Source organism: Thamnophis elegans, chromosome 2 (genome assembly GCF_009769535.1).
Source record: "Thamnophis elegans isolate rThaEle1 chromosome 2, rThaEle1.pri, whole genome shotgun sequence".
NCBI lineage: Eukaryota > Metazoa > Chordata > Lepidosauria > Squamata > Colubridae > Thamnophis > Thamnophis elegans.
In genome coordinates this window covers 25,112,660-25,140,241 of record NC_045542.1, presented here as the reverse complement: position 1 = coordinate 25,140,241, position 27,582 = coordinate 25,112,660, and the positions used below count along the sequence as shown (strand labels likewise).

General features: G+C 41.6%; 2 protein-coding genes across 3 annotated transcripts in view; one reads left to right on the top strand and one right to left on the bottom strand.

Annotated features, from left to right (window-relative positions):
• CACNB3 (calcium voltage-gated channel auxiliary subunit beta 3) overlaps positions 1–4,893 on the top strand; it is a 56,820-nt gene extending 51,927 nt beyond the window's left edge. The window contains exon 13 of the mRNA XM_032210003.1: positions 20–4,893. Within this exon, the coding sequence (XP_032065894.1) occupies positions 20–334 (315 nt within the window). The 3' untranslated portion in view covers positions 335–4,893. The remainder of the gene's footprint in view (positions 1–19) is intronic.
• On the bottom strand, positions 4,568–21,953 carry DDX23 (DEAD-box helicase 23). 2 transcript variants are annotated; one of them, XM_032210002.1, is made up of 17 exons: positions 21,847–21,953; positions 19,176–19,384; positions 18,645–18,743; positions 17,291–17,387; positions 16,631–16,696; positions 16,202–16,340; positions 15,958–16,091; positions 15,152–15,264; positions 13,924–14,067; positions 11,908–12,133; positions 11,460–11,605; positions 10,177–10,354; positions 9,321–9,563; positions 8,751–8,902; positions 7,026–7,134; positions 6,382–6,556; positions 4,568–5,493 (listed from the first exon to the last, which is right to left on the bottom strand). In XM_032210002.1, exons 2-17 carry the CDS (start codon positions 19,382–19,384, stop codon positions 5,270–5,272), a joined length of 2,454 nt encoding a protein of 817 aa, XP_032065893.1. In that variant the 5' UTR covers positions 21,847–21,953; the 3' UTR covers positions 4,568–5,269. The 2 variants fall into 2 exon arrangements, with proteins under 2 accessions (XP_032065893.1, XP_032065892.1); XM_032210001.1 differs by having other exon boundaries at positions 21,814–21,913.
• Between the last annotated feature and the right edge of the window lie 5,629 nt (positions 21,954–27,582).

Below are 27,582 nucleotides of genomic sequence, written 5' to 3'. Positions count from 1 at the left end.
CTGCCCTTCCTTCCCGCAGAGCCAGGCCCCGATGGGCGAGCATGAGAGTGAGCGCTCCCCGGTGGAGCACGACAGCTTGATGCAATCTGACGAAGTGAGCGACGCCTCGCGCAAGACATGGACGGCGTCCTCTCAGCGCAGCTCCCGGCACCTGGAGGATGAATACTCCGATGCCTACACTGACCTGTACCAGCCTCACCGCAACCACAACAGTGGCCTCCGCAGCACCAACGGCCATGACTCGCAGGACCGTCTTCTGGAGCGCGACTCTGAGCACAATCACAATGACAGGAACTGGCAACGCAACCGGCCCTGGGCCAAAGATAGTTATTGAAACTTCCTGGCCAGGCCTCCAGGGACATAAGACACGGCTGCTGCTGTCTTTGCCATCTCCCAAACTGAGTTAATTGCCTGATCTCAAGCCTTTGTCTGTTTCCCTTTGTAGCTAACCCCCACAGAGTGCAGGCCCTGCCCCAATACACAGGTGCTATCTAGGGAAGCCCAGACATAGCCATGGCTGCCTAAAAGAGGTTAGGTGATTTGTCTGGCCCTCCTTCACTTTGGATTACGTAGGCCATGGTAGTATTTTGCAGGGTAAACTTCACATCCTTCACATCACATTCTATTTTGGGAGGGGTGGGGAGGCTAGGAGCTGGATTGGGCTTCTGCATCTCAGAGGAAGAATTTGTTTCCAAGAGAGAAGCTGGCTGTGGCTCCATTTTTAACTGAGCAGGAGATCAGAGCCGAAGATTACATGGGAGAAAGTAAGACAGGCATGCAGAGACCTTAGGATGAGTTTACTTCTTCCAAGCGAGAGACCCAGAGCCTCACTTTTTGCCTTGCTGTAAGGTTAGACCTGTGTGCATATGTCCCAAGATCTGTCCGGAAATTGAGACTGGTGTAGATAAACTAAGATTGCTAATTAAGAGTGATGCACTCTAGAAATTGGTATGAACAGCCAATGCTGATTCAGTTACAGGGTGTCATCTTCACAGCATTGGCAACCATTTTGTGCAAATGCTTTGGTGAAACATGTGCAATAAAGCAGCAGGTGAAACAGCCACAATATTTCAGCCTGCACAGAAAAGGTAAAACATCAGGAAGAAGGTAGAACTAAAATGCTCCCTGACATTGAATGTTCTGCATTTGGGGAGATTTTAGTTTTGTTTAAAGTCGAGGTGATGAAAGACCATTCAACTAGCGCAGGGTCATCTAAGAGATTATTGATAAGTTATCCACTGCTAATTTGGATATAATCCAAGAATCACAAGGCCAAAAAAAGATCTATGTGGCGGTGATGTTCATGACTATCACTGAGAGGGCTACACAGCTTCAATCTTCTGTTGCCCTTGCAATTATTGATAGATGGGTAGGGCCAGATACAAAAAGAAAAAAAATGCTTCAGATTTACCCAAGATTTTCTTAGTTTTCATATTCTTTTATGTAATTCCCATGACCTTGAAGCAAGTTATTGATTCTAAGGAAGCTGAGATGCAAACTGTACTAACACATGTAATAAAGCCTCAAGGATCATTTGGTAGAGTAGCCCCAAAGTATTCTATGTCCAACATATCCCAGCCAACTGGCTGCCTTTTCTAGACAGAGCTTTAGATCCAAAGGGTGGGGAGGGGGGAGAGGAGTCTTCAGCAGAGAAAGTAATTTTGCACAAAAAAATAAGCCAGTGGAGAAGGGTTTAATTAGGCCTTTCCTAACTGTTGCTGGCCTTCTATTCCAAATCTATTTCATCCTCAATAGAGTGAAATCCTTGGAACCCTTATTTCCTCGGAACCCCAACGCTCAGCCTTGTTCCTCTTGCTCTGCTAGGCCATCTCCTGCACAGTCACTTCTGTTAGAGGACTAGTGGGAAGACATTTTTAAAGCCACAGTATGAGATGCTTAAATCTGTATCCTCCTCACTTGTTCCAAAATTCCTTGCTAATTGCATGCAACCTTGATCTTCCACATGCCACTTGTGTTGCGGGAAGTGGAAGGAAGATGAGGTGCCGAGTGTATCGGTGGGCCCTGCTCTTTCATGGTGACTCCTACCCTCAGCACTTTGGGGCTTCCATCTTGTGGAAGTGGCCCAGGGCTATACCCATCCTACTTCCTGCTTTTTCTAATGCGCAAACCTTGCTCTTCCATTCCCCTATTCCATTCTCGGGGCAGTGGGTGGCAGCCCCTTCCTTTCAAAAAGCACGTACAGCTACCAGAAAAATCAGCCTGTAAATATTGCCCACTAGCATTGAGAGTTGTGTTGAGTGTCTGTCGTACCCCTGGATGGTCCAGAGCCAAAGGGGAAATGCTCTTCCCTCTTTTTGTGGCTTAGGTGGTTTGAGGACGGGGAAATGTTTCTATCCCTGCTGTAGTGGTTGTTTGATGGGCTGCTGCAACAGCTTTGTTACTCTTCTTTTGTAGAGAGCACTTATTTCCCCCAAAACTTGTAAGCCGTTTGAAACAAGCATTTGCTATTTATAACATGTGGCTGAGTGGTTGTTATTTTGAGTACAACTGCAAGGGCATTGGAACGGAGGGTTTGAAGGACAAAACACAAGATAGTGTTTTGGTTGGTGTTCATGGCACCCTTCCCTGAGGCAACACTAAACTCAGCGTGGTTCTTGAGCCAAAGGTTGGGATGAACAGATATCCCATGACTTGAGTGTTCAGAATTGATCTATCACAATTTTCAATTGGCTACAGAGTTACTCTCTTCTGGGGTAGGAGTAAGGCTTGGACTCCTCTAACTTGTAGACTTTAGGCTACAATTCCAAGAGTTCCTTGGGGAAAATCAATGGCAATTACATGGGATACATAAGCCACACATTAGCAGTATAATTAATTGTCTCAAGAGTTCAGGCATAAGCAGCTTTCATGTTAAAGTGGCAAAGGTTCAAATACAATAGCCAGTTGAAACAAATACTGATTAGTTCAAATGGCATTTGAGCAGGTAGGTCAATGAATGGGTAGCCACTGTCAAGCTCTTGATGGATTTACCATTAATTGCATTCAACCTAGGAAAGTTGCAGATTGAGTGGCATCTAACCTTCCTTCAGATAACAACTGAAACACTGAAATTGCCTTTTAATTAAAATGTTAGAAGTCTGTCTATTAACCAATACTCACGTACATGTGCAATACACACCATATAAGTAGCATTTCTGCTTGCTCCCTATGCATCAATTCTAACTTTCAGATACAGTAGAACAAACCTAGCCTGGCACCCACTTTTCCCTGTCTGTCAGAGGTCATCTTCTGAAGGGCTGCACGTTTCCATTCACAAAATGCATTTTGACGAGTCTCTCTTTGAAAATTACTATAGAAACTACTATAGGTACCTATAGAATGGCTCACTATTTTTGGCTTTCGAGAAACGTTTTAAAAATCTATCTTGTTGCACTACAAGGTAGTCTGAAAAGCCATATTTTTACAGGAATTCCGACTGAAAATTTGGTTAATTTTTTTTTTGTATGAATATGAATTGCCTTTAGAGCAGGTATCTCTAACCTTGGAAACTTGTGGTAGTCTTAAAGTACAAACCTAAACAATCAATCAGTTGCAACAAGATAAGCTCATTTTAGACTGCACTGTTGCTTAACAAATATCTCCTCTTTGCATCATCCTATTCTAGTTCTAGTCCCGCCATAGCCAGGGAAGCCCATGGGGTGCCAGTGGGACAGTCATTGTCTCTCAACCCAAACCACCTCACATGGTTGTTATTGGGAAAACAGGAGGAAAGGTGTGTTGAAAATGTTTGTCGTTTTTGAGTTATTTGTAAAAATAATAAAGATGGGAATATAATTAAATAAATAAATAAATATATTGGGGATGAAAATTGAGAAACATCATGTTCATAAACATAGACATTTATGTATCAGGTTGTGCAATTTTGCAGAGTTTGAGATTCAGTGCAAGAAGCTTTTTCTAGAAGTTTCTCAAGCTTGTGCTATTGAGTTGATGAACAGCCAGGAATATCACCTTAAGCACATGAAAGTGCACATAAACAAGAGACTCTATAGTAGCACTAATACAATTCATGGCACAGTTGAAAAACTTCACCCTCAAACTGCTGGTATATCATTAACACTAGTTTGTTGTAATAATGCAACATTTTGTAAACAAAAGAGAACCCAAACATTTGTTCTCAACTGCTGGCGCTTTTTCCTGAGACTTTTGAAACTGATGTCAAACGTAGCTATTTTGGTCAAAGGAATTTTTTCCCTCCCAAATTCAATTTGCAACCTACCTCAGAAGAACTATAGAGAAACTATAGCAAACTACCGCAGAGGAAATTATTGACTTTTCAGGAAACAAGGTCTTTCCTTGGTTTCTCCAGACTTCTCAATTTAAGTATTATTTTGCTACAAGCAGTGCCACTGTTTCTCATTCACATATAATATAAAATAGCACAGCATTAAGCAACCAACTTATTCTTATTTCTAATTGATAGTCCTTTTAGCAGAACCGCGTCATTCAAAAAGAACAACAGCAGTACAGCTATGGCAGCAGTATCCCAGGTCTTTACAACGTACATATTTCTACTTGTGAAAAACCAAGAATAAACAGGCAGGACAATGTTTCATATGGATTTATAGTAATTTTTTTCAGGTCATTGAAAAAAAAGGTCTCTTTCTGTACATTACCTGCCCTTTTTATTTTTTTTGGGGGGGGGCAGTTCTAGATAAAACAAAAACACAATTGCATTGAAACATTAACATCTTAAGATTAGAAATGGGGAGAAATCCTCACTAGAGCAGGAAAAGAGAGTCTAGAGAAGTGATCACAAATAGAATTCCCCTCTTCATTGGGCCAAGCTCAAAAAGTCCTTGTCTGATATACGGAGATGGCAAATGTAGAAATCAATAACTGACACCCCCCCCTTTCAAATATGTTTGGAAATATCAAATCAGAAAGTCAAGATTGCTAGCCATTCTCAACCACCACAAGAAAAAGAAATACAAGTTTTCTATAGACACCATCTTCAAGAACATTAAAAGGATCTGTGGAGATCAAGATTTGAAAGATGACACCTTATTCTCTTGGAGAAATGTTCCCATTGTTCAGTCTTCAATTCAATGCAGAGTTGTCATGTATAGAGAGGGAAAAGTGTATTTACATTCACAGAAAATGAGAAAATGAAACTTCACTGCTAAAGACTGGAAGAGCCACTATGCTTTTACCCTGTGTCATTGGCTAGGCCTCAAATGGTGGTCAAAGGGTGGCCTGATTATAATACAAGGGGGTGGGGAGGGCTGTTTGTAGGCTAACTACACACTCAGGCAAAGATAGTCTCCTCCCGACGCTTCTTAGTGAGGATGGTTCCTGGTTTGTGTTGGGCATCTGGATGATTGGCCAGTTCTGGGGGGCATGAAGACACCGGACTCTCAAGGATAGCTTGCTTAAGGTCATAGAAGACAGCAGAGTCCTCTTTGGTGACAAAAGAAATAGCAACGCCACTTTTCCCAGCTCGTCCTGTTCGGCCAATGCGGTGGATGTAATCTGCAACAAAGAAGGAATTGAATTGTCAAGGCACAGACACTGCTGGTACATCAGATGCAATTTGGAATCCTAGCACAGAGTCCCCCAACCTTTCCGGCCTTGCGGACAGGTGGTGGGGGGTGAGGTGATGGTTCTGTTCCAGGGGCCGGCAAGTGTTGTTACATGTGTTATGTCTGCTTTGGAGTTATGTCTGCCTTGCATGCAGCTTTATTTCTTTCTAGCATTCATTTCCATTGTTTTGTGATGCATTTCCTGCATCTCTAGGATTTCTCTCTCTCCCTCTCTCTCCCTCCCTCCCTCAGCTTGTATAGCGTTTTAACTACACGTGTGCATGTGCTCGTCCACTGCTCACTGTGGGGACGTGCATGTGCATGTTTGCCTACCATTTCTACAACTTGGTTGCAAACACAGCCCAGAGATTGGAAACCCCTGACCTACAGGACTCTGGAGAACTGTACGGCTATCCCTTAAGAATAGAGTAATGTTTAAGAGAGCAATAAGCAATGGATAGAGCATTTCAAGGCTCAGAGTACTTTCCATACATTATTTCAACAATCTTGAGACTAGCCTGTAAGACAAGGTGCCGAGTAGTTCTGCTTTGTAAAAACTGTCTAATAAGAAGGCAACTGGCAGATCTAAATTACATATTTTATGGCATATTTATTTTGCCACAATTTGCCATCAGCAATCTGCTGCTAGGAGAATCCACATCGCTATGAGATTGGCTGGGGACATATCCTCTAATATTCCACTCCCCCTGCTTAACTGGTATTGACACATGCTCACAAACACTAGTTCTTCCAAATTTCCAAATTCAGAGAAAAGAACTATCGAACGTTCCACAGCTGGGGCAACTCAAAGGAAAGGACAAATAATAGGATAGCTCACCTTCTATGTTTTTAGCCATATCGTAATTCACCACCATGGACACATCGTGAATGTCAATACCACGACCGGCTACATCAGTGGCCACCAAAATGTCCTTGGCACCGGCCTTCAAATTGGAGAGGGCAAATTCACGCTGCTCCTGACCTTTACCACCATGAAGAGTGCAAGCATTGTACTGTAGAGACAAGGAGAATGATATATTAAGAAAACTCCAACCGTTGTAGCGGGGGTGGTGCTGAAGAGAAGTGAGCAGGAACAAATATTGATTATCTCAAAGGCACAGATATATTTGAAAGGGAACTGCAGCAGAATTAGCTCTACCAATTTCCATACAATTTTGGCGGTATCTTGCAAGTTACTTTAGGCATAAAAATAATTGGCAGTCAGCAGAGACAGTCCTCTTCTAGGAACAAAGTTCCCAGATGAAAAGTTATGAAATTGATGAATACATTGTACAAGCTACTTGCTCAACAGTGGACTCCAAGAGAACATTGGAGAGAGAACTACACATTGACCAAAAGATAAGGAAAGATTCCATTCTGGGAGTGTGGATGCCGTAAAAGATGGCCCCTGGTTAACCCTAACAAACCTTGATCTCAACAAACATTTGCAATTCTGTAACTCTAAATAGGATCATGACTCACCCCCATTTTCTCCAAAGATTTGGCCAATACATCACAGCCCTTCTTCTGATTGACAAAGATGATAATGGGTGGATCAAAGCCTTGCTCCAAAATAGCCAACAGTTTCTTTCTGTGTAAGTGAAAGGGGAAAAATGGTAAGGAATAAACAGGAAGTACTACATGTATATCACAGTATGCTGAAGCCTTTTTCATCCCTGGGCCACCATTTCAGGAATAGTTTAATGCCCTGTCATGCAAGAACACCACAGACATAACCCTGCCTTGGAATCTGCCCACATCGTTTATATCAAATAGAGACAAGAAAAGCAGACAAGAAGAAAAACCCCAAGGCAATTAATGACAAAGTACTCATCTGTTGCTACGTGTTACTTCATCAAAACATTTTAATTTGTAACGGGGAGATTTTTGTCTAAAACGCCAGAGCAATGCATGTCAGGTAAGCAAAGGATAAGCAGCACAGGACAGCTCTCCAATGAACGAGAAAGATGCATTTCTGCCCTAATAGGGGCAGGGCATGGGGACTTTCACTCAAGAAGGTACAGTGCTCATGGACATATCTACTGTTGAAGCAGAGATCAGTGGGTGTCCTCTGAACCAGCCCCCAGAGGAAGTCAATCAATTTTTAAAAACATTGTAAGTAGACTTGACTAGTAAATGAAGTAAGTGTCCAAACTAATTAGCTTTCTATTGACTAAATATATAAATTGTAAGTGTATGAGTAAACCAGATTATCCATATTCAGTGTTTCCCAACCTTGGCAACTTGAAGACGTCCGGACTTCAACTCCTAGAATTCCCCAGCCAGTGAATGCTGGCTGGGGAATTCTGGGAGTTGAAGTCCGGACATCTTCAGATTGCCAAGGTTGGGAAACACTGATATAGATAATACTCTTAACAAACATTTGAATTAAAGATGGCTTCAGAAAGAGTGCCTTAGGGCTTGTAAAGCACTTCTCACTATTGCAAAATATTGTGCACACCTGTCCCTTGCAGTCATGTGATGTCGAGCTCAATGCTTATCAATCTATTTGCATTTATGATTAGTTGCCAAGCACCCCATGATCCATGGGATTACCATCTGCGATCTTTTCTGTCAGCTTCCCCAGAAAGTCAATGGCAAGGAAGGTTGCAAGCAGAGGGAAGGAAGGGTTGGCAGGTACTGAGCTGAAATCCTAAAGATTTCATCTCCGTTCCGGTAGCTCACTGAAGAATTTCCCTACCATGCACAAACTGAAATCCTTTGGTAGGCTGCAGGAATGTTGGAGAGCCCAAGGGCTGCTTGCTGGGAGGATTTCATCACCATGTGGAGCTGAAATCCTTTGGCAGGCAGCTCTTTTGCACCATTCATTAAATGACCCAGGAGACTGCTTAATGACCAAAACTGGGGAGTGCCAGGATTGCGATAATTGAACAAAGCAGTCATGTAGACATCTCGCTTAACAATCATTTTGCTCAATGACTGAGATTATGGCCCCAATTGTGGTTATTAAGCAAGGACTAGTTGTAAAAGTTCTTAAACTGCATTACAGGTAGTTCTTGCTTAAGTAGTTCTTAAAATAGGAAATAACATTTAGTTTAATAAATGGTGATAGAAATGAATGTTGGATATATTTCAATTTTTCCCTAAGTCTCGTTATTTTCTTAGGGAAAAAAAAGAAACAGAATAAAATTTCAGGAAAATTTATATCTCAAGTTCCCGTCCTTCACCTCCCATCCTAATATTTACCTCTTCTCTGATTCCGACGTGAGAAAGACCTTTTGCTCCACACGCTCATGTGGCTTGCCAGCTGAGCCAATATAAACCACAGCTGGCCGGCGCAAGTAACTGCGTGCCAGACGTTCCACGGCAGGTGGCATGGTTGCTGTGAACATCACAGTCTATCATGGAAGCAGACAGACACACAGAGAAAGAAATAATACACACAAAGATTCTTACTTGGTTCTGCTTATTCCACAGAACAAAAACCTTTTTAAAAAACCCACCTTTGAGCTCTTTTTTCCCTATTGAGAAAGCCTTTTTCCTTTGTACTAAGACATTTGAATTCTCAAGTGAACAAAACATCCCGAGCATCATAACATGCAATTACAATTCCCCCCCCCCCCCCCCAATAATTGCCATGACCATTCAACTCCCAGCCAGAAGAAAACTCATTTTAATCATGGGTAACTCTCATTTACATTTGAAAGCTGACCATGTGAGATTTAGAGGCGGAATTCTGGGTCAAACAATAGAACTCAGTTTAAACTGCTTTAAAAATACCCAGAGTTGATAACAAGACATTTAAGTGCCACCAACCTGTCGGTATTTATGCTTGCCGGATTCAAAGTTAGCCAGCATCTTCTCTGGGTCCTCAGCCTCATCAGTATCTGGCTTCTGGTTAGTAACAGGCATGTGCTCCAGAATCTTTTGCACATCAGGTTCAAAACCCATGTCAATCATACGGTCGGCCTCATCCAATACCACATAGGTGCAACGGCTCAGCACCAGGTAGCGATTCTCCAACACATCAATCAATCGGCCAGGTGTGGCAATCACAATCTGGAATTCAGAGGGAGAAAGATACTTGTGTCTACCCTGACACTCAAGGCCAAAATCAATCCTTCCCTTCTCTCCTCCAGCAACTTCTGGAAGCAACATACTTCTCAGACTTTGGTTTGGTCAGCAACCTTGAACACTCAAAGAGCCACAAAGGTCCTAACCAGAAGCCCCCCCGTTCAATTCTGGAGCTGACCAGAAGTCCGGTTTTGCCATCATAGAGTTTCCTCCTAGCGCTGCATTCTTTTTCCTCTACATGTCCTAACCGAAAGCCCTATCAATTGTGGAGCTGACCAGAAAACCTGTCCCTTGCCAAAGAGTCTCTTCCTGGCATGCCCTGCCTCCCCCAGCCCCCAAACCGGAAGCTTCTCTCAAAATTGTGGTGCTGATTGGCAACAAGGAGCCACAGCAGAGGGATGAAAGAGCCACATGCAGCTCCAGAGCCATGGGTTGTTGATCCCTGAGTTAGGACATTGAGCCAGGCTGTGGAGTGAAGGGAATACCGTATTAAACTATGCATAGTTGCCATTTATCTTTTATAGGGTGCACTTTTCTAATCTACAAGGCAAGCACTTGTGACCAGAAAATGTGATGAATTTTATTATTGCAAGCGCACCTCACAACCCATGCGGAGGCGGAAGCCTTGGTCCTCACGTGAGATGCCACCAATAACAGCCACAGTGCGGATGCCCAGGGGCTTTCCAAACTTAATGGTTTCTTCCTCAATTTGCTGAGCCAACTCACGAGTGGGAGCTAAGATGATAGCATAGGGACCTTGATCTGATTCCTCGATCCTGCAATGGAGAAAAAGGGGCAAGCTGAATGGTAATGTACAATTGAACTGTGAAAATTTACAATTTTTTTTAACACAATGTCTTTGCAACCTAGATCCAGCGGAATCATCTTGAAACATATTAAAAACACATTTCTTGTCATGTTCACTCCTACTTCAACAAAGGATTTCCTAGGGTACTGGATTATCAAATTTAATGGGCTCCCATTGGACCAGATTATTTCTAACCTGCTGTATCTAGTGGCAATTGTTGGATGTAGTCGTGCAGTTTTTTACATAGATTATTCCAATGTCCAATTAGGGCTTCTTCCAAATGTACGGAAGTCTACATATCCAGATGGTGTCCAGTTGGTGAACCATATAAAACATGAACTCTAATAAGATCACTGCAGTGAAGGGGAGGGGGGAAGAGTAGGGGATTATTTATGAACTGCAATCTGGTTTATATCTAACATGCCTTGTTTGTGAGCTTCCCGAAAGCATCTTACTGATTTCTACTGGCAAACTTAATGCTGGATTAGATTTAATCTTTTGACTGACCAAATCTTAACTTCTACATCAAATTGCGACTGTAGTCCCGCTCCTGCACATTCTACCCCCCTAATGGTGAACCTATGGCACATGTGCCACCTGTGGCACATGGAGCCCCATTTGGTGGCACACCAGCTGTCAGCTCCAGTGTGCATGCACGCACCAGCCAGCTGATTTTTCACTTTTCCGGAGAGCCAGAGGCGGTCATTTTTTGCCCTCCCCAGGCTTCAGGAAAGCCTCCAGAGGGTTTTTGGCACACCGTAAGAAAAAGGTTCACCCTCACTGTTCTACTCTATAATCTGGGAAGTGTCACTTAATTGTGGCGAAAGCTTCATTCCTACATAAAACATTTTTACAGCACTGAATCCCTTAGTGCAATTCTCTATTATGCCACAACATAGAGCTAAAAATTCAAGGAAATGATTGAGTTTTCCTAGAATGGCCAATAGAACATTGTTTAATGTCAGTAGTTGATGTACAGGACAACTATCAACCCCTTAATATTTACTGTGTGCCCAATCTCCAACCTCGAGTGATTTTTCTCCTCCTTTAGAAAGATGTCCCAACTCTCTCACCTATCAATCTTAGGCAGAGTGGTGATCCAAACCAGAAGTGGAATAAGGAAGGCAGCTGTTTTACCACTACCAGTCTCTGCTACACCAATGATATCACGATTCTGCAAACCAATAGGGATGGCTTGACGCTGGATAGGAGTAGGTTCCTGGGCAAAACAAGAAAGAGTTGTCAAGATACATTTGACTTTTTTAGAAGAAATCATTCAAGTTCAAGGCACCATCAACAGAATCCAGGAAATGCAATGTTTGATTGTGGCTGCCACTGGCATCACTACTATCATCCTACTTCTGAATTAAGTGCCTTGGATTCAATGTCCATCTGCAGTGGCAAGGCTAAACTATTGAAAACTGACAGCAAATAATATCCTATGCAGATTCTAGTTTTAAATTAAGATCATTATAATAAACAAAGAACCCAGTCACCTTCACAAACCAAACTGTCTCTCACCTTATAGCCACATTTGTCAATAACCTCCAAGATGTGAGGAGGCAATGAGGAGTCTTTCCAGGAACGAATGGGATTTGGAATCTTGCCTCCCTTGGTGGTGATGCTGTAATCTTCGCGGAAGATACGCCAGTCCCTGTCCGTCATTTCATCAAGTTTCTTTTGAGACCAGTGCCGGTCGTCCCATCGCTGCTTAGCCTCCTTTTTACGTAGCTTGCGCAAACGTGCCCTGGCAAGAGAGGATGTTGAATCAAGAAATCAGGCAAGAAGGAAACATTTATCCAAGAAAAATACAAAAATACTTCGGAGAAATTTTTCCTTAGTTAGGGTTATTCCCAGAACTATAGGATTTTGTTGCCGATACAGCATACAGTATAGAACAAAAACAGAATAACAGAGTTGGAAGGGACCTTGGAGGTCTTCTAGTCCAACCCCCTGCTCAGGCAAGTAACCCTATACCACTTCAGACAAATTGTTATTAGCAATAGCAGTAGACTTATATACCGCTTCATAGGCCTTTCAGGCCTCTCTAAGCGGTTTACAGAGAGTCAGCATATTGCCCCCAACAATCTGGGTCCTCATTTTACCCACCTCGGAAGGATGGAAGGCTGAGTCAACCCTGAGCCGGTGAGATTTGAACCGCTGACCTGCTGATCTAGCAGTAGCCTGCAGTGCTGCATTTAACCACTGCGCCACCTTGGCTCTATTCAATATCTTCTTAAAAACATCCAGTGTTGGAGCATCCACAACTTCTGGAGGCAAGCTATTCCACTAATTAATTGTTCTGTCAGGAAATTTCTCCTTAGTTCTGATTGCTTCTCTCCTTGATTAGTATCCACCCATTGCTTCTTGTTCCACCTCAAGACTGGATTACTGTACCGCGCTCTACATGGGGCTGCCCTTGAAGAGTGTTCGAAGACTTCAGTTAGTCCAGAATGCAGCAGCGCGAGCGATTGTGGGTGTACCTAGGTACACCCACGTTACACCTATCCTCCGCAAGCTGCACTGGCTGCCCATTGGTCTCTGGACACGCTTCAAGGTGCTAGTTGTTACTTTTAAAGCCCTGCATGGCATCGGACCTGGTTACCTGAGAGACCGCCTCCTGCCAATTACCTCCCAAAGACCAATTCGATCGCACAGACTAGGCCTTCTCCGGATTCCATCTGCCAGCCAATGTCAGCTGGCGACCCCCCAGGGGAGGGCCTTCTCTGTTGCAGCTCTGGCCCTCTGGAACGACCTCCCCGTTGAGATCCGGATCCTTACTACCTTCCCGGTCTTAGGTAAAGCTATTAAGTCCTGGCTGTTCCGGCAGGCCTGGGGCTGTTGAAGTATCCAGCCCCACTTTAATTATGAATGTTGTTGTAATTTTAAATTGTTGTATTGTCTTATATATCCCCCCTCCCTTTTTTATTGTAAGCCGCCCGGAGTCCTTCGGGAGTGGGCGGCATACAACACCAATAAATAATAAAATAATAATAATAAATAATACCCTCAGGTGCTTTGGAGAATAGTTTGACTCCCTCTTCCTTGTGGCAGCCCCTGAGATATTGAAACACTGCTATCATGTCACCTGAAGTCCTTCTTTTCATTAAACTAGATATATCCGATTCCAGCAACCAACCAATTCCAACAATATATGACAAAATTCCTAACATTCCCATTAGCAAGTTTCTCTCAGCTTCTTATATGAATTGGAGGTGTTGGGATGTGTGTGTTGCGATTGTTGTTGGTATTTTTGTAAAACTGTGGCAGAAAAAGAAAAGCTGTTTGATCTTCCTAATTCTCTGCCTTAGCCCAAGTTCTAGTATTTTTTTTTAATACTAAGTAACTTCACCATCACTTATTGCTACCGTAATATTTGGGGAAATGTTGGACTATAGTGCATTTACCACCTCCATTTGAACACCAGGATCCAATGAAAGTGCTGAAGCATAAGCTATTATCACTCATACAAGAGAGGATTCTTGTCTTCATCCTTTCAATTCCCAACATCTTTCGCCAACCCAGCATGAAACCTACTCTTCTTGCTCCTTCTCTTCCAGTGTTCGCCGCTTCTCCATCAGGTCTCCATAGAAACGTGACTGTTCCCGCTTCTGCTGTTTCAAGTCAATGCCAGCAATGAAACCACGCCCCAACAACTGAACCTGGTGTCGCTCCTTGTACCTGTTGAAGAATATATCAACAAGCCATCACTCATCTTAACATGTAAGCTCTTACTCTTTTAGAGGTTTTTAGAAAGTTGGGACCCCCTAATTTGGTGTTTTGGTTAAACTGGAACAAAATTGCATCCCTGAGCTACACCAAACATATAGGCAGCTTCAATGATGAAAAATGGTCTCTTTTGGTGGCCACTGCCTTCTATGCACATGTTGTACAAATGCCAATTTGCTGCTTGAATCTCTACCAAGCTATCTCACAATAGTACTTAGCAATAACACTTATACACTGCTTCATAGTGCTTTTATAGCCCTCTCTAAGCAGTTTACAGAGTCAGCCTATTCCCCCAACAATCTGGCTCCTCATTTTACCCACCTCGGAAGAATGGAAGGCTGAGTCAACCTTGAGCTGGTGAGATTCGAACTGCCGAACTGCAGCTAGCAGTCAGCTGAGGTAGCCTGCAGTACTGCACTCTAACTACTGTGCCACCTTGGCTCTTTAATTTTGTGCTATTTCTTCTGCATACTAAATATTTATCCAAGCTGCATGCATATTTTGAGTGCCAGCTGGGCAGAGCCAAGTGAGTTGAGTGAGGTAACATCTTGCACTTCAACTTCCAATTCTTTTGAGCTTGTCAAATCTGTCAACATGGCTAGTTCTACTATAGGAGCTCTGCCACCTTTTGTTTATGTATATGCTCCTCCTGGCTTCTTTGGGTACCTGGGAGAGACATGTGCATCTGGGCTTGGGAACAAGATTAACAGCAAGTGGTCTGTGGGCTCAAGTAGACAAATAAAGCAATTTTGCACCGACTACTTGCACAATTTATGTCAATGGGAAATTCTAAATATTTGCAAACCACCTAATAAATCCTTAAGACTTTCTTATTCATCCCTTCCTCACAGAGGGTAAGACTGTTCTTGTTCTTTTGCATCACACCCAAATGCTTTTCCATGTTCTCTTCATTGCATTCTTCCCGGAAGAAAGAAAGCAGGTATAAACACTTCTCCACTCAAGAGTTGAGCTGAGACTAATCCGTATTATGAAGCAGCATGCTACATACTGAGGCTCTCCTTGAAGAAATACTCACAAAGGATTGTAGTCAATGGAAGTATCTTCTGAAGCATCCCACTCAAAGACAAATTTGCGGTCGTTCAAATGTCGAGTGCGCCTCCGCTTCTTGATTCCACCCAAATATCGCTCCTGGCAGGGATGAAACATTTTAACATTCCATTTTGATCCTATCCTATTTTCTCTATAAACAATATAGCTAACAGGATCAAACAATTTGTTTTGTATACTGCCAATAGGTGATGGTTGGAAATGAGAGCATAATAAACCTGAATAAGGACACCTAGTGGCAGAATATCTATGGAGGTTCTCAGTCACCTAGGTCAATTGTCCCAAAGGTGCTTTTTAAAAGGCAACTGGCCGTTGCTTTTTCCTTGAAGAGGTTTTGTTTCTGAATGGTGGGGAATGGAGAGATTTATATGCAATCCTTCCATTCCCCACCATTTAGTCAGAACTGAAGAGGTTTCTTGGATGAGAAGCCAAACATCTTCAAGAAAAGGAAAAAAAAACAAAGTTCAAGTTGTCTTTGAAAAGCATCTTTGGGACACCTGGTGGCAGGTGTGCAAAACTGAATTTCCTGATTCACAATTCAACCGTTTATCAATAGGCTTCACCATCAATCAGTTTTACTCATCTAGAGATCATCTCTAAGCTGTGTTTATCTTGGACTCATATACAGTACATATAAGAAGAATGGACTTTAGACGCCAAGAGTAAGGAAACAGTTGAAAGAACTGCTCAGAACCAATTGAATTTAAAGATGTTTTACTGAACCCTATTCCCTTTTGAACAATGGCTGCAATCGCCCAAGTTGGCAAGCATTACTTTGATGGCATGCAGCTCCTTGGTCTTGTCTTTCTCCTCCCGGATTTTTTGCCGTCCTTCCTCGTCTTCATTGCCATTGGTCTCTCGTTCCATGCGCTCCCTGCGCTCACGCCTCTCTCTCTCCTGAGGGTCTTCTGCAAGTAAGGCAAATAAGATTTTCGCAAAATTAAGACAGTATCAGAGAAACAAATTCCGAGCATATAACGCATTGATGAATCCAACACCCAAGGGGGAAAAAATATACCTAGCATTTTTCTTCCCATTTCTTGGAATTGCTTTCTCTTTTTTCTCTCATCTTCCAGGAACCGCTGTCGTTCCTCCACTTCCTGCTGCCGGCGTTTTATGGCCTCAGCCTCTCGCTCTGCCTTAGAAAGGAACTTGGGCTGCAACGAATCATAAACAGGTGAATGCAAAGAAACATCCTTTTGTTAAAGAAAAAAAAAACACTACGAAATAAGATTGAGACACATCTAGACTGCTACCATCTGTTTTTTTTCTAAGTTGGTGCTCTTTAGGAATGCAACCCCCCCACCCCACATTTTCCCTGATGTAAATATCACATCAGACTAGTCTGCAATAGACTGCTAGAATCCAATATGTCTTCCAATAGGCCTTCCAAAAGTTAATTGATATCTGGAAGCAGAGAAAGTGGAGAGATGCTCCTTGGACTAACCTTAGCTTCAGCCTCTTCTTCAGCTTTCTTCTTGGCCAGCAGCTCCTCCAGAGAAAGTGGCTGAGCCTGTGAACAATATAGGCACTCATTAAGGTACCGAAAAAGATCACTAAAAAGAGATCCCACTATTATAAAAGCTAAGTGGATCTGGACAAGAGAAGCCCACAAAATTGAGAAAAGAAAAATTTGAAAACCATAGGTAGCCCTCCACTTCCAACAGTTCATTTATTGACCATCAAAAGTTACAATGGCACTGAAAAAAGTAACTTATGACTGTTTTCACACTTATGACCATTGCAGCATCCCCAAAAAGCAGATGCTTGGCAACTGGTTCATATTTATGATGGCTGCAGTGATCTGGGATCACCTTTACGAGTTTCTGACAAGCAAAATCAATGGGGAAGCCAGATTGACCTAACAATCGTGTTATTAACAACTGCAGTGATTCACTTAACAACTGTGGCAAGAAAGGTCATAAAATGGGGTATGTTGAAAATTCTCTTAACAACCGTTTCACTTAGCAACATGAAGTTTGGTCTGAATTGGCAGTTGAGGACTACCTATATATTCTTTTTAAGCAGATCATCGAAAAGAATTCTTCTAACATCAGAATGCATACTTGACCATTATTCTGAACGATCAAGAAGATGCATGCAGTACCTTTTCCTTCTTGGATAGTGAATCATCATCTTCATCTTTGCGAGAGTCTCTATCTTTTCTTGATCTGGAATCTTTGTTCCGACTTGGGGAAGTGCTCCTGAAGCAAAGAGAGAAAAGAATCAGAAGAGAAGCAATTTTGCTCTGTTGCAGTCAGAATCCATACATTTTGCCTGTCACTGATAAAACAAAAAATATGTGACTTTTAGGCCTCTCCCTCCCTTGGGAAGAATATCATTCTGTTTCTGATATCACAAAGCACAAGTATGAAACAATCTCCTGATCCCCTCCCAAGCTAGGATTCTTAAGTAATCCAAAATTACTGCCATAATTCAAAAACCAAATCAGCAATTCCAACTGCAGTGAGAAATTTTCAGAGATATTTTAAAAATAACATAAGAAGTCTTTAACTTTCTCTCAATATTGGAAACTAATAATTACTGTAGGTTCAGAAATTGGGTTTTGAAGGCATTCACTATATCTTAAAAACCAGGTATAATAGAACAACCAGGATCATGCCCATGCTTCTCTCTAGCTATCAGCGCTAGGCTTTCTTTTGACACTGGACTTCAAAAAACATTGAAGAAAAGTAATAAAGTAAATCACAAGGCCCTTTCTGAAACTGAAGAGAAAGTCTTGGAAACTCGTGCATGTGTGTGTTCTCTCTCTCTCTCCCCCTCCCTCTCTCTCCATATTACTTGTAAAATGTAATCTCAATTTCCAAATATTCTAAATACTCATCTACCAGAAAATATCAAGAATGAAAATGTTTAGCCCTTTCCCAAAGCTGCAGTTGGAGGGTTTATTGAAGGGTTTATTACTTATCTTTATTGGAGGGTTTAGAGACCCTCACAAAATTGGAAAGAATTTAACACCATTTCAGTAAATGAAGCATATAGCAAACAAAATTATGTGACCAAACTATTAAAATATACTCCACAGATTTTCTAAATGTATTTATCAATTACGACTTCACTTTAAATGCAAACCTTGGGCGAAGACAAGAAAAATGCATTTCAGTGCCCTATGCAAAATATGTGTACTAGAAGACCAGTACTGGTATTTTAAAAAAAAATCATTCAGCCAGAAACAATGGTCCACTTAACAGTTGATTTCTGAATAGTGAGAAGCCAGCAACAAATTTTCTACTTCTATCATTATAGCTGGAATACAATTTCAGCTAGTGTTGTCTCTTAAATCTTGAATAAAATATATTTGATTTCTTAATTCTTGTAAACCACTGATGGTTATCTCTAGGCTTCTCAATATTGTTGCATCACACTAAGCATCTCTCTAGAATTACTGCAACATCTCGGAAGCAGCTTCTTTCTTTCTGTCAAAGAAAGCAATGTTTTACCTGGATCGTTTTCGGTCTTTGTCTCTTCGATGCCCATCTTTATCACGATCTCGATCTTTCTTATTGCGTTCTCTTTCCCTCTCTTTATATCGCCGCTCTCTACAAACAAATGATTTGCAAGAAGAGTGCCTCTAAATACATGTAGCTCCAGAACTTTACTGTCATCTGCTAAAATCCTGGAGTTTATTTACCATTCAAACATCAAATTCAGAAAACAACCTTCTCTATCATCTCCTCATACCCACCAAACCAACTTCTGCGGAAATATAGTTGTTGAATTTACACAGGAGGAGACAGAAAAACAGAACACAGAAATTGTCAACAAACCTATAATACATGCACACATGATATCAATTTCTATAATTTGATAGAACTTAATTTAACAATGGACATAAAAATCACACTTATTTGGCAAATTAAAGTAATCCCAGCTACTTCTTTTACTGTTGTGTTATCATTCAAAATGGATCAAGTCAAATTATTCCAATTATCCCTGAAAAAGCTACTTCTCAATACAATGATGTAAATTACCTCTCAGTTGATTTGGACCTAGATCGGGATCTTGATCGACTACCCCTCCTCCTGTCACGAGAGCGGTGTCGTTTTCTGTCCTTAGCAACAGGGGAGGCTTTTCTATCACGCTCCCGGTCACGTTCTCGTTCTGCTGACCGTGAGCGTCTCCGCTCTTCTTTGATTGGGGAAGAATCTCGCTCTCTCTTTTCAATGGTTTCCCCAGCCATCTAGATTAAGAGGATTATATTAATATGTGGAAGAAAAGGAAAATGGTGAGAAGAGAGAATGCAATAGTCCATTCTTGCATGTAACTGTATCACATCTTCATGCCTGTAATCCTAAAGAGGAATCCATGATATCTTCTTTATAAGATGTAGGCATGATAGGGAACATAGAAAGCTACAGGTAGTCCTTGACTTACAACAGTTCATTTAGAGACCAAGTTACAACGGCACTGAAAAAAACGGCCATTTTTCAAACAATCGTTGTACCATCCACATGGTCACATGATTAAAATTTGGATATTTATAACGGTTGCAGTGTCCTGGGGTCATGTGATCATCTTTTTCAAACTTCTGACAAGCCAAGTCAATGGAGGAACCAGATTCATTCAACAACCATGTTACTAAATTAACAACTGCAGTGGTTCATTCAACAACTGTGACAAGAAAAATTGTAAAATGGGGCAAAACTCACTTAAAAACTGTCTCACTCACTTAGAAATTTTGGGTTCAATTGTGGCTCTAAGTTTGACGATTACCTGCAGTTAATATCAAGCAAACCCATCTGACAGGCAGCAACTTTCCAATATTTCAAACACAGGTAGTTCTCGACTTACAACAGTTCGCTTAGTGATGGTTCGAAGTTATGGCACCGAAAAAAGTGACTTATTATTTTTCACACTTATGACTGTTGCAGCATCCCCATTGTCATGTGATTTACATTCAGATGCGTGGCAACTGGTTCATATTTATGACGGTTGCAGTGTCCCGGGGTCATGTGATCACCTTTTGCAAACTTCTGACAAGCAAAGTCAATGGAGAAACCAAATGCACTTAACTGTGTTACTAATTTAACTGCAGTGATTCCCTTAACAAATGGGGAAAGAAAAGTTGACAAATGGGGCAAAACTCACTTAACAAATTTCTCATTTAGCAATATAAATTTTGGCCTCAATTATGGTCATAAGTTGAAAACTACCTGTAACTGTCTTTCCCAGTTGTACTTTGAGATTCCCGGGACAGAAGTCAGGATAAAAATGCACAATATATGAAACTCAAGATGTTGCTCAAGATCTCTTAATACATCCCACAATAGGTCAAACTGACTGAAAAGTTACATTTCAGCAACATCTAGAGGGCTGCACAGATACCAGGTTCTTGAGTACACTTCAATATTTCATATAATGAGAAACCCTGATTGTCAGCCAGTTAATTCCAGTATTATGCACATTCTGTATCCACAGTGCAAAACATGAAAATCTAGTTCTTAATCTACATAGATACAGATTCCATGAAAATTATCCTAACATTTCCTGAAAGGATGTGATATTACATTATGGATGGCACTATGAACTCTTTGGGGGAAAGGCCAAGCAAAAAGAGGAAAATTGAAAAATAAAAAAGAAGTTCTCAAAGTAATTCTGTGCAGGAAAAATAGGCAGTGTATAAAACAATAAAAAAACAGGAATTGCAGTTGTTTATTGGTCTCTGTGGTAAACTAAAACATATATTTTTCTCCTAAAATCAAGTAGGTCACTAAGGGTTGATTTTTGGATAGAAATCAGAAATCTTGACTCTCAGCATCATTTTAGGATTTTCCCACTCTCTCATTCTAAAAAACAAGAAGAGAAATATTGGAGGTAAAGGTTCCCCTCTCATATATGGGCTAGTTGTTCCGGACTCTAGGGAGCAGTGCTCATCTCCATTTCAAAGCCGAAGAGCCAACATTGTCTGAAGAAGTCTCCGTAGTCATGTGGCCGGCATGACTAAACCACGGAATGCTGTTACCTTCCAACCAAAGGTGGTCCCTATTTTTCTACTTGCATTTTTACATGCTTTCGAACTGCTAAGTTGGCAGAAGCTGGGACAAATAAAGGGAGCTCACTCTTGTTACGCAACGCTAGAGATTCGAACCCCGAAACTGCCAACCTTTCTAATCGACAAGCTTAGCCACTAAGCCACCGCGTCCCCTAAATATTGGAGGTGAAGGGATAAATTTTAGCCTGGAGAGAAACTTTTTTCTTTTCCTTGAAATCTGTCCTCCCGATTCCATATATATTCTTAGGTTTGTAGGAGTGGGTGGATTAGCCCGTTTTATAAACCGAGCGTATTTCGTTAGCTTATGATTTCATGTATTCTGCGGATATAGAGACAAACATTCAATAAACTTCAATAAGCAGTTTGTTAAGCTGAAAACGTGAAGATTTGCGCTCCCTTGATGGCCCTTTCGCTTTTTCTCCTCTTGCAGAAATACTGAAAACAAAAAGTGGGAGACTAATCGGCACTCACTTCCATAGGGCTGCTACTGGCCACCAATAACAAAGTAGTCCTATCCCACACCCCCAATTCTTCCTTTTCCCGATCTTGAAAACCATCCTCTGCTTGTAATCTCTAACACCAAAAGTTTCCTGGGGAAAAAAAGAAATCTAATTCACCTGTAATGTTTCTCGACGTCAGTAAATACTCACAGCGTTTCTATAGCCCCGCCATTTTAACCAACCTCATTCCGGTCCCCGTAGCCCCTTGCCAGGCAGCATGATGGGAAAGCGAGTCCATCTCAGCCTATTGAGCTACCTTCTGGCACTGCGTTGAAACTACAACTCCTAGGAGGCCTCATGAGAAAGGTTAACGTCCCAGCATGCACCACACCAAATCAGCTTTTGAGGTTTGGCCAACTACAGTTCCCAGAAGGCCTTTGTATGAAAAAGGAGGAAGAGGCGTGCCCGTAGAGAGATACGTTGTTCTGCGCAGACGCCTGAGCGTTTGCTCTCACGGTTTATTTTTTAAATTCATGCAGGAGGTGGCTTTTCCGTATAGGAGCCGGTGAGGCTGATGAGCATTGACTGGCCGGATGTAGGGCAGTAGAAATTTAGGCGACCGCAATGCGTTAGGGAAGGTTTTGTTTTTCCTCTAGTAAATCTCCAGATTTTTGCAGACCAGCTTTGGGAGTCCTAGCTGAACAGGTCACGAAAAAGGAAACCGCTCAACTAGCCTGGATATGATGTCAATTTACGTTACATTTGTACATTTTCTGCCCCTTGGGGAACAATAGTAACGGCTGAGAGTGCCACTAAACATGAAAACATGAAAAATCGTTTAAGCCATGTAGAAGTTTGATCCATATCCGCTTTGTTTGCTTTACCAATCAATTCAGGTTTTTTTTTTTACTTTTGGCTAACAAAGTAGCATCTAGTTATCTCAGCTTTGATATTTCAGCTTCCTCTTTCGATTCTAACTCCCCTGTCTTCCTGTCATTCCTTATATTTGTTGTATACTCAGAAACAATAGGTCCCCTTAACTTCACTGTATTTCCTCTTCTGAACCTCTTTGTTTCTCCAAACTCATTTCTTAAAAGAAATCTCTATATTTCAAAAGGTTCTTCAAGCAAATGATCAGGTTTAGGCACACCCATTAGTTTTATAGTAATATATCCAAAATTGTGGTGTGATGATCTGCACAAAAGCCAATAAAGAAAATATAACCCTCATGTATTTTCTATCATCAATCTTATATTTGCTATTTGTTCGTGTGCCCTTCTGCTTTTTCTAAAAGATGTCTGTTCATTTCAAATTTCCCTTTCTGTCTACTGTTCTTTGAAACTCTTAAGGAAACTTTGAGGAAGTACTGCAATGGTTTGATGAGCAATATCTTACGTACTTGTTTGGTTTCTTGGACAGAGACAGCTAGTACTTTTACAGATACATCCCCTGCAGCTCTTATTTAAGCTAAATCTAGATGTGGTCTATTTGGTACCTGTTATAACTATCTAGTGGAATCTTCTGCTGAGCATATTCTTTCTCTGCAAATAAACCTTTGTTGTAAATACTATGTGAACTCTTTTTCCTTCTAATTTAGACAAAATTCTGGATATCTAGCAGTATAATAAAAAATAACAGGCACAATTTCTGCCTTTTATTCTCTAAGCCATTTCTCTTCTTCCACAGTCCTTGTGTTTTTGTTCTTACCAAATATGCTCTAGACCTCATGGAAGGATGGTAAAGAAACTTATTAGATTAACAGTAATATATTTACATAATATTGAATTTGATCCTTCCTTTTCTGAGAAAAAATTTCTAAGCTTCCTTGATCCTTTTCATTAGTTACACTGGCATTTCCTGATATTTGTCTTCATGGTTCCTAATGCCGTGTATAAATTCCAGTTTGTTCTGTCCTCTTATTTTAAATGATTACAAAATTATTATTTATAAATTATCTTGTGAAAAAATTTTTAGAACCTCTTCTGTAGGTGTGGCCTGCTTTGTGGGAGTGGCTTGCCAGCCATGTAACTGGGTAGGAGTGACTTGCCAGCCATGTGACTGGGTGGGCGTGGCCAACTTGTAGAATGTGGTGAAACTCACAAGGCTCTTTCTTAGCAACCAAAATGTTGCTTCAGGAACTCTGGCATTGAAGTGTGCAAGTCTTAAAGCTGTCGAGTTACAAGACCCTTGCACCCCTAACCGTTTAGGAAAAAAAAAACCAGGGGTATTCAAACTTGACAGCTTTAAGACTTGTGGACTTCAACTCCCAGAATGCCTCCTCTCGCTCTTCATCTTGATGATGTGCAGATGGGTGGGGGGAGGGAGCTGGAACCGGTTCTAAACGGCACTGTAGACTTGTGGAACCTCTTCTATAGAAGAGGTTAGAACTGGCAGGAACCCACCCCTGCTATAACATTATTTTTTAAAAAGTCAATATTACTGTTGAGCTGTAACCAAATATCCCATTTTCCATAAAAATATCACTTCAGATATTTCATAAACTCAAATAATGCAAACATTTTGCGAAATTCATTAACTGCTATAATTGAGACCTACCTATATTATAAACGTTGAATGGAACACTGAATGCAATGGGCTGTTGTATTGATAGACAGTCTGAGATGGGTGGGATTCTAAAATTTTAGCAACGGGTTCTCTGCCCAGTTACTGGGTGGGTGTGGCCTAGTTGGTCTCCTGCATCATGATGGAGGGGGGCATTTTCATCCTCCCTGGGTTCCAGAGGTTTTACTCGAGCCTCCTGGAGGGCGAAAACGGCTCTGGAGGCCAGAAACGAGCCCGTTTCTGGACTTCCAGGAGGCCCATTTTTCGCCCTCCCTAGGCTGGGGAGGCTTTTTTTGCACCTCCGGGAGGATGAAAACTCCCCCCCCCCCCGCAAGCTCCGGAGGCCCTCCAGAGACCAGAAACGGGCCTGTTTTCGGCCTTCCAGAACTTCGGGAGGCCTGTTTTTTAACCTCCTCGACCCTCCACATGGCCCTGTACTTACCTGGCACCCCAAACGGGCCGCATGGAGACTCCTGGGAGAGGGGTGGGAGGGGCAGGGTGGGAGGGGCAAGCAAGGGATAGGATTTGTAGGTTCTCTGAACTGGGCAGATCCTTAGCTTGAGGATCGCCCGAATCCATGCGAACCCCCAGCAGCCCACCCCTGGTCTGAAAGACATCTGGTACTTCCTGACTGACAGGAGTTATCAGCTTTTTATATGCCTTCTTTGCTTAGCTACATTATTTGCTTTTGTTTTCAGTTCCAACAAAACATGCTAGAACATTCATTGTCTAGACATTAGGATCTCTCCACTTTTGCTGGCCACCTGGGCTGGAACAAGAAACTTTGCCGCCTGAAGTAAGGGTCAAGGAAATGGTCCTTTTGTAACTCGTGTTGAATAGCTGGTATCAAGACAGCATCCTCCATTATGTCTTATAGGAGCAAACTAACTCAGGAGATGAAAAGCATGTCGTACAAATCAGACGTGTCACTTTCTTGCTGCTCCCTGTGTTCAAATATCCATCTGATCCAATAATGAATCTAGCATTATTATAACCGTTCATAACATGGGACTGTCTGGCTCACTTAACTCAGGATAGTTACACCCACAGAAACTGCTCTAAGTCTTCTTTCAGTCCAGTCATGTACACTCATTTTGCAAATTTCCATATGGAAGTTTCATAAGCCGGATGCGATTGCAGGCATCTATTTACTCAGGGGATAAAGTCCACAATGCTTTGTGTTACTGCCTAGCTATGGTGTAGTGTAGGAAAAGCCAGAAAAAAATGTACATGATTAGGACTTTGGATCTGAGGGAAGATTAGTTGTTCAGACATTTCTGCCATCTTTGACTGACTCTTAGAGGTAAGCATATGTTCCACTCCTACCCAAGAAAATATTTATCGTTTTGTCACTGATGGAATTTTAGATTTTTTTTTCTCTTTCCAATGGAAACAGACAGGTGAGAGTGAGGATTCATTCGCCAAGCTTGTGGGTTGGTTTCCAAATGTTTAATTACCAGTCTAGGTAACATCTTCAGTGGAGTTTAAGGGATGTCAGTGTCTCTGTTCTTCTGTTGGATTCACTGAACTGCATTACTTAGCAACCAAAATTCCAATCCCAATTGTGGTTGTAAACCACAACCTAAACTCCACTGAAGAGATTATCTAGTCTGGTAATGAAATGTTTCAACTTTCATCCTCATCCTACACCCAAGCTACAGATACTTGTCATTATTGGAAGTAGAATTGTGTCAGCTTCCTGTAAAACGTTTCCAAGCTTTCACAAAATGAGGATGTATATTAAATACAGTATATCCTGATTTCAAATAAAATATACCTTTATTTGCCAAGCAGAACTCTGTAACAGCAAGAAGATAATTCAAATGTAATTCAGATGTAATTCAGATGTGTTGCTATGTCCCCACAGCAGATTAACTCTGCTGTAGAAAGAAAGAAAAATATTCAGCTACTAAGTACGTAGGATGGGAGCCTGGAAGAATAGGTTTAAACTCCAGCTTCCAAAAATGTAATAAAAGTGGCTACATTTTACTGTCTACAAAAAGGCTAAAGCAAACCCACCATTTTATTAAACGTGGAATTCAAATTCTGCTAGGTATCCTGTCTACTTTTGCTAGGCTTAGTTACAATATGGCACAACCATACAGTAACCCAAAGATCACAAAATGCAGGTGAGATAAAATAGCTGCCTTCAAAGGCAAGTCCAACATTGTCTTCAAACCAGTGGGCTAGCTTGAAGGAAGATGACTATTGGTGATTTGGACTGTGGGAGTATCATTCAACCCATTAAGGGTTCTGCAATCTAATGGCTCTTCTAGATATGCTAGGTCTGCAGAATTACCGCTGGACTTACTAGTTTAAAATTCTGGTTATAGTCTTACCATCTCCAAGGCAACTCAACCAGCTGAAAAAAGCTAGGAGCAGTTTAGAGTACTTCAATGAGTTATTGTTCTTCTAGATTACATTTTGCAAACAAAGTCAATGTAACAAGAGAAGCAGAATTCAAGGTCTTTCAGTTGCATAGCTTTTAGGAATATTGAATAGATTTTATTGATCAAGCAGACACTTTAGCTGGGCCAGCCTTCCCCATCTTGGGCACCCTTTAGTTGAATAGATTTTGAGTTCTACCGTTTCTAGCCATTTCAGGGATTGCTGAGAATTCTGGGATCTGAGATTCAGGCATCGAGAAGGTAGCAGATGGAGGAAGACTAATGTATACAAAGATCACTAGAAAACATGCACCTTTTGGTATTATTGTTGCCTGGAACTGCCATATCCTAAGCCTGTAAGTGATGCTCCAAAGGTAATATTTTTTTAGATAGTTCCCAGCATATGGAGATCTGAGATTTACATGTGTAACTGCAGCTTTACTTGCCCACCTGTACCAGTTTATATTAGCTAGGAAAGGCATATTACACCGAAAGAGAATGCTCTTGTCACCAACATTCAACTACGTTTTTGATCTCTTCCGGACTTGCCTGGATCTGAGAGCTAAACAGGATTAGAATTCCAGAGCTAACAGGTGCCTTTCAATCTTGGCAATTTTAAGGTCTGTAGACCTCCATTCCTCAAATCCCCCACAAGCTTGCTGGCTGGAAAAATCTGGGGACTGAATTCCACACTTCATAAAGTTTTCATGGTTGAGAAACACTGGGCTACACTAAAAAAATTAAAAAGGTATCCTGGAAGGCATTGGCAATCCTCTACCACGTCATTGTCAAGGGAACTGCATGGCCGTGTCGTAAATTGACCCTGATTCAGCAAGTTTACATAAGCTTTATATACCCATTCAGGGTTAGGAGCCGCCTTCAGTCTAGCAATAAAATCTTATTGCCAAACTTGACCTTTCTTCTGCTCAATGATAGCAAAGCACTTGTCAGACAGTCGGATGCACTTTCTATTTGAGCAATGCATCACTGAAATCGG

Excerpts from the sequence above, each read along its gene's own strand:
- DDX23 (XM_032210002.1), bottom strand. The coding sequence starts at position 19,384 with ATGGCTGGGGAAACCATTGAAAAGAGAGAGCGAGATTCTTCCCCAATC. Across the intron at positions 9,564-10,176 it reads GCCTCCGCATGGGTTGTGAG|ATTGTGATTGCCACACCTGG; the intron begins GTGCGCTTGCAA and ends TCTGAATTCCAG. Across the intron at positions 8,903-9,320 it reads GCAAGCATAAATACCGACAG|ACTGTGATGTTCACAGCAAC; the intron begins GTTGGTGGCACT and ends CTTCCATGATAG.